At 40.6% G+C, this 7,500-nt stretch overlaps 1 protein-coding gene across 6 annotated transcripts in view; it reads right to left on the reverse strand.

Moving 5' to 3' along the window:
- YIPF1 (Yip1 domain family member 1) overlaps window positions 1-7,500 on the reverse strand; it is a 293,231-nt gene that overhangs the window by 268,420 nt on the left and 17,311 nt on the right. For all 6 annotated transcript variants that reach the window (XM_044085462.1, XM_044085465.1, XM_044085463.1 and 3 more), the window contains exon 3: window positions 234-394. In XM_044085462.1, coding sequence (XP_043941397.1) covers window positions 234-394 — 161 coding nt within the window. The remainder of the gene's footprint in view (window positions 1-233; window positions 395-7,500) is intronic.

Genomic DNA, 7,500 nt, shown 5'->3' on the forward strand with positions numbered 1-7,500 from the left:
AATTAATGTTTAAAATTTAAAAAGGTCCAGAATATCAACCATTAAATTACATGATAGTTGACATTCGTTTACAAGTTTTGCAAGCATGAGTTCCATTAAAGGGCATCTGACTTTCTGATTAGACTTAATACACACCTATGACACTGTTGATACAATTCAGAACAAGTCAATACTACACAGAAAGAAAAAAAAAACGTCATAGTGTCCATGGAAATAAACTGCAAGTGTCTAACCTCAGTTTTATCTGAATCTTCATGACCCAACAAATCATCATCCTCTTCTCTTCCCAGGTCTCCCAAAGCACCACGCTTTTCTGCCTTTCCTCTAGCATCTCTGATGGATATTGTAGTGGCATCAGGATTTGCTGCTAGTAAATTAGCTGCATTGTCAAACTCTGGAAAATGGAGAACAAGTTTTGATACACTTCAGACAGTAAATAGAAAATGTTAAGCATTAATTTATTTAAATTAAAATTCACAAAAATTTAAAAACATGCTGTATTTTACAATTAACCCTTATTCTTCTTAGAAACACATCTGCAGTCCTGCAGACAAGGAAGACAATTTAAAAATCACATTTAGATGAAATATAACTTCAGAATACAGATATTAAGAGCAAAGAATCTAAAGTAAGAGTTGCCCAAAATATACTGGCCAATAATCAAGCAAAACAGTTGCACAAGACAAAGTAATGAAAAGTATTAATTAAACCATATGCAAAACCAGCACGGAAGAAAAAATATGGAAACCTTAGCCCACTGTTCCCTCTTTAGGATGACTGCATTTCTGAGAATAGTTTGAAATGTATTTTCCAGTTTATTGCCCACCTTTCCTGGGGTTTCTTCTTGACCACTTTTGAGTGTTGCATCCTTACTACATGCCTCTAATCTGATGTTTTAACCTGCCTCTAATCTGATGTTTTAACCTATCTCAAATGGAGACAGTTAGATGACAGGCACAACAGTCAATGAGGCTGCCAGAATGGAGTAAAACAGAAAATCAGATCCTGACTGTAAAACTGTAAACTATCCATGGGGACTTTGTAGTGTTGGTTTAGGTGGATGTTTGGGGGGAGTGATTAATGCAGAGACTTACCTTCTTCATGTACAAGAGATCTCACGAGAAACTTGTAAATCACCCTCCTGGAAAAGTCAGTACTCATTTGACATCATACACCACACAATGCCCGAAGGAAAGGACTGCAAGTCAGTATGGTCTACAAACAAGTACAAGGTAACTTCATCTCACATTTTCCTTGTTTCACTTCACATATCCCGTGCTTTTAACATGTCCGTCAATTTTGGCACCTGTCACCCTTTCTAGTAAATCACTGCACTACATAGTGGACCATAATTTCAGTGAAAAAGGTGTTTCCTATTGTGCAAGATGAACTGGGCTTCCTTTATATGACAGGCATATACCCCACCTGGATCATTTTTCTTCCTGACCTAATCCTATCACATTTGCACTGTTACTGCTTAGCACACCCAAGTCATGCAATTCCATCTCTCTCTCAGCAAGTGAAAAAAGATCTAGTTCCATAAGCCACCGCTTCAGTGGTAAATGGTAACTTCAAAACAGGGGGCTGCAGGAAGTAACTGAATGGGTGGGGTTATACTGGCAGGTCAACAATTAACTGTTATCAAAAATCAGCTTAGATCATTCATTTTTTTCTACAAACCGATTCAGTACCCAGGGCCCATATCTTTATTACATTCTCAAGATTACAGTAATAATGTAGGTACACATACATTACTAGAAAATGTAATTAAAAATGTTACTATGGTTTGTTATCCTCAATTATCCATTACATATGTTTTCTTTTTAACAACTATCATTTACTCCAAGACTATACAAATTCCATTCATTTGTTCTGTAATTTGCTCTTTCCCTTTTCTAAAAATCCTACCTCCATTTTTTGTCTTCAATATTCAGTACTTTGATTACAGTTTAGTTAGATTCTGATTTCCACTTGATTTTTTGGCAGGTAATAGCATTAAACTTGGCAAGACTTTACTATTTCCAGGCAATTCAGATGACATATCTCAACTCAAAAGATTCCTTTCCTTAAGTTACAACTATTTGCTCCCACAACATTTCTGACAAAGTACTTTGGAAGAAAGTATTAAACTTGGTCTAGTTACAGTCCTCTAAAACATGTTCCCAACTGCTTCTCTCTTTCCCATCATACCTTCTCTGAAGTCTGCTTGGAGTACAAAAATTCCAGTGCAAACATTTTCAAGCAAAGATCCTAAACCTTATGAACTTTGCTGCTTAATTGGGAGCCATACAAATATCCTACCATTGGTTCCTTTGTATTATTGCCTTTCCAGTATCTCTTCTCAACTAACATCTCCAGATTTATTCTTATAGTTATCATGCAATAATTCGTATGTCCTACTAATTATCTCCTTTTTAGCAGCAGTGCCTGTTCAAAATTCAACTAAAAAACTAACAAAGCTGGTCTTTCACCTGGCACCATCTACATTCGGTTATCCATCCCTGATAGGGAAAGTAGCCTGCCCTAAACTATCTTGTTTGTGAGAAAAATCATTTTATCCCACTTAACTCTTGCCCTCCTTCTCCTCCCAAAATAAATTCCTTAAACTCATTATTAAATATGGTTCACAACTTCTCCTCTAGTTGATAAAAATACACCTGACCTAAAGGGACTAAAACATTTTCATTACTTGTATCTTACCATCCTGATCCATAATCAAGAGATTCCGCCTTCTCAATATTTAAATTATATTTTATTCTCTTTCTACACATCCTTAGCTGCCATAATGAATCATATTTCCTAAACACAAATGCCTCATATTATGCCCCATAAACATGGGTATTGCTGAACCAATTCATGTATGGGCACACGGCCTTTGCTTTATCTTCATTTATGATTTATACATTGAAAAGACTCGAAATTATCTCCGAATGTTTCTCCCACCTTAATTCTTGCCCACAACTGTTCATTATATCATAATTTAATGTTCATTTAATTCTCAATATCAATTTATATATCATGCAATCTGCATGTATGGAGAGTTTCAATTCTCTGCTAACAGCTGGTGGTTGATCCATTAACTTATTCGATTTAAAACCCAAATTAGCTTAATATCAGCACTTACAATACAGACCTGTGAGCAGTCCCAAAAGGTAGGCAAGGTCAAAGCTCCTTTGATGCCTTTGACTGTGAGTGAGGAGCCATTTCAGAGGGTAGCTATGGATACTGTGGGCCTCTGAGTACCCCAAGTTCCACAGGGAAGTATATTCTAGTGGTAGTAGATTATGCTACCAGATACCCTGAGGTGGTGGCTCTGTCCTCCACTGAGGCAGAAAAGGTGGCAAATGTTAAGTTACAGATTTTCAGCAGGATAGGTTTCCAAAATGAAATACTGACTGACAGATGCCAGTTTTATGTCAGACCTGCTGGCTTGCCTGTAGAAACACTGCGGGCTGAAGCACCTAATTACCACCCACTACCATCCCCAGACTAATGGTCTGGTGGAGAGGTTAAACTACACTAAAGACCATGCCACAGGCATTTGCAGACCAGTTTAAGAGGGAGTGGGAAAAATATTTGTCCCATTTGTTGTTTGCTTGCATAGAGTTGCTCCAGCAATCTGCAGGTTTTTCACCCTCTGAGTTGCTGCATGGGCACAAGGTTAGGGGACCATAACATCTGATTTGTGATGAGTGGGAGGTTGAGTGAAAATCCCACAAGGAGCCTGCTGTGACATACATCCTAAACCTCAGGCCAAGGCTCAGGGACCTCATGGACTTGGCCCAGGAGAACATGGCAGAAGCCCAACAGCAGAAAAAGGTCTGGTATGGCAGAAATGCTTGAGCTGGAGAATATGCTGTGGAGCAGCAGGTTATGTTCTCACTCCTGTCACACAACAAGCTGCAAGCAGCTTCAGAGAAAGCCTTCAAAGGCGTAAGGAAGGTCACTGATGTTAACTACCTGTCAGAACTGCTAGGCAGGAGGCAGAGCACAAACTATACCATGTTAACATGATGAAACTTTATCATAACAGAGAGGCCCCTGTGCTAAGTATCTGCAGTAGGAGGCAGGAGGAGCCCGAGGGGGATCTATGGCTACAGGGAGACAGTCAGCAAAATCACAAGTTACTATGGTGCAGCCATATGATATAACATTGCAGCACTGTATTGGGGTCAGCAATGCAAAGGTAGCTGGAATCTCAAGACAGGGAATACAGTAATGCATTCCCAGAAAGGTTCATTCCTCTCAAGCAATGTTTTCAAGGGTCACTTGAAAAGCTAGAGTTTTCAAGGGGGGAAGAAGTGTGATGAAATACTGCCAGCCCAGCTAGCTGGAATTTTGTAAATATTTATATGTCATTGGTGAATATAGGTTCATAGGTTGGTACTGAGCTATCTGCCTGAAGGCATACATTAGCCCAGCCACACTGTGCGGTATTCACTGCCCCTTTAGTAGTTCCCTAGACCCTTGTACTAGCAGCTAGTACCCTTGGCCCCTATCTAGTAGTGATGTTGGTATGATCCCCAGCGTGAACTTTCTGCTACCCATCCACTCATCAAGGTTCCTCTTTAAGAGTGATAGTGAGGGGCTCTGTCTTATGTAGATCGGGACCCTGTTCCATGGTAAGGGAAGTCTCTGCGAAGGGAATCTATCCCTCCAGCATGTTCTATTCATTGTTGTGTTGAGGTTTATATCCCTAGAGCGTGTAGCTCGAGTAGATTTGGTTTTGCTAAGATGGAGCATGTTCAACAATTCTGGGTTGGACATGGCTCTGTACATTAGAGATCGCCTCTGAGAAAGCAGTATGCAACAGAGAATAGTCTTAGCTTTTTTAATCGTGCTGCATAGGGCAACTGTTTGAGGCCAGTAATTCTCTTGGTTAGGTACCTCTGTGGTCTCTCCACCTGCTGGAGATGTCTAGCCAGGTACATTCCAATTGGTGCATTGTACTCAATAATGGGTCTGATGAGGGAAGAGTAGAGGGGTACCATTACATCCTTAGATCTTGATGTGAACCCTTTCATGACCAGATGGGTCACATAGAAGGATTTTCTGACCACTTTGGCAACATGGTTATCAAAGGAAAGCTGGCTATCTACTTGGGTCCCTAGATCCCTTATTTCTTCTTCAGATTTCAGGGGATTACCTCCTATGCTGTAGTTTGTGGGTACTCTGTTTTTTCCAAAGGGGATTACTACGCATTTTTTTGCATTTAGCTTGAGACCATGGCTTTGACACCATGCATCAGTCTCATTTAGGCCCTTCTGGAGGATCTGCATGTCGGCCGGAGACTCTATATTGCATCCAGTTTGCAGTCGTCCGCAAACTTAGTCAGCCACAGCCCTTCCATGCTTGCCTGTACTTCTGAGAAGTATATGCCAAACAGGAAGGGTCCCAGGACAGAGCCCTGAGGCACACCACTCATTACTGGTCTGGATTTGGACATAGATCCCGCTACTCTTACTTTATGGGATCTGTCAGAGAGCCAGTTTGCGATCCATCTTGTGACGCAAGGGTTTATGCCCAGGCTGGTGAGCTTATCAATAATACCCGAACGGGGAATGGTGTCAAATGCTTTAGCAAGGTCAAGGTAAGCCGTGCGTACCTCCTTTCCCTTATCTATAGCCTGAGTAACTGTCTCAAAGAAATCCACCAGGTTCAGGAGGCATGATCTGCCCTTGACGAAGCCGAACTGTGTGGGGTCCAGCGACTGGAGGTTCCCAATCTCTCCAATGGAGTTCCAGAATGATTTGCTCCATAGCCTTACAGATCAGACTGGTCAGGCTTATTGGTTGGTAGTTCCCAAGGTCAGTTGTGGCCCCACCCTTGTGTAGTGGGACCACCGTTGCCGTGCGCCATTCTCTGGGCACATATCCTGTGGAGAGGCTGAGACTGAACAGGGTATTAAGATGTGGGGTTAATTCCTTTTGGAGCTCGCATATATGACACAGCCTGGGACACCATCTGGTCCTATGGAGGCAGTGTTTTTAGCTTTAGATAGAGACTTGTTAACCAACGTATCAGTAATAATTGGACTTACACAATCCCCTGGAATGGTAATAGGCCCTGTAGGTGGTGGTGGTGGTGGTGGTGGTGGTGGGGGGGGGGGGAGAAATTTGCACTGAACCTGTCAGCCAAGATGTTGGCAATGTCAGACGGGTCAGTGTATTTTGATCCATTTTGTACTAGCTCAAAACAGACCTGAGCGTTGCCATTTAGGTTTTTGACGTAGCCATAGAAGGCCTTACGGTTATCCTTGGCAACTTTCTTTTCAAAATTAGCTTTAGTTGACTTGATGAGGGACCTCAATTTCTTACTAATGCTGATCAGGGATGATTTTTCTACTATCAAAATGATTTGTAAGATGCTAGTGTTACAACTGTATTAGAACTTTATGCCATGTGGATATCAAACTGCTTGTACAGACGCATGTGTTGAAAAGGGTATTTGCAGAGTGCTGTTTGAAATGTAGCCACAGTGTGCTCTACTGGAAGAGAACAGAAATGTACATGCACTATTGTAACTGTTTAAATGCATATATTTTAACAGTGGAAACTGGACAACAGGAGGTTAACTACAGAAAGATAACTGAATTTAAATTACTTTATGGCTAGGCCATAAAAGATGGTATCTTACAGTTTTCAATTACAGCAAGAGACACAATGTTTGTACTTGGAAAATTTCTGTATTGTCTTTAGGGTGAATTCATTACTTGTCTTAAAAGCAAGGACTTCCAGCATCTGCCAGAGATCTGAAGAGAAGTCCTTGTCTATGTATTTTTACAGGGAGATGCTAAATGCTACCAGCTGCCATCAATGGTTGTTTTTGGCCTGGGAAGTAAAAGTCAGATGACAAGAAAATATGTCATTTTACAAGCTATCCCAGAAGTAATACTTTAGATATTAATTTGAGAAGTCTCTTATTGAGATAGAGCATTCTGTGCTGGACCTAAGAACAACTAGAAGATCCATTCACCAAATCTGCCTTGTCTAATGAAGTAAGTTTCTAGGGTATAGAAATTCTCAAATCGGGAATATAGTGAAGCTTAGTTTAGACATTTTTCTTTATTTATTTGAGACTGTCCTGCAATGTTGTTTTAAATATTTCCTGTGGTTTTGAACTCTGATGTCACTGTGAATGTATATTTAGTATTATCATTGTTTTTATTACTTATTATTAATCATATTTAGACCTTTCATTGTAGCTGATCTGTGTAGAGATATTTATGTTTTGAGAGTACCTGCATATTTATTTGGTGACGTTGTGTGGGCCACTCCTAATAGTCTTGCTCTTGGTCAAACTACCATTTGTGTTAATATTAATATTGCACAGTAAGATCGGACACCCTTTGTTGAGGGACTTAAGGTAGCTGATAAAGGGTTCTGGTGGCAGTCTGGGCAGAAGGGGGCATAGCTAGTAGACCTGTGCCAGCCTTTCCCAGGTGTGTGTGTGTGTGTGTGTGTGTATATAAAACAAATCCCCAAGAGTGTGTGTGTGTGT

The sequence above is a fragment of the Protopterus annectens genome, chromosome 10.part0 (assembly GCF_019279795.1).
Source record: "Protopterus annectens isolate FY-2018-M chromosome 10.part0, PAN1.0, whole genome shotgun sequence".
Lineage (NCBI taxonomy): Eukaryota > Metazoa > Chordata > Ceratodontiformes > Protopteridae > Protopterus > Protopterus annectens.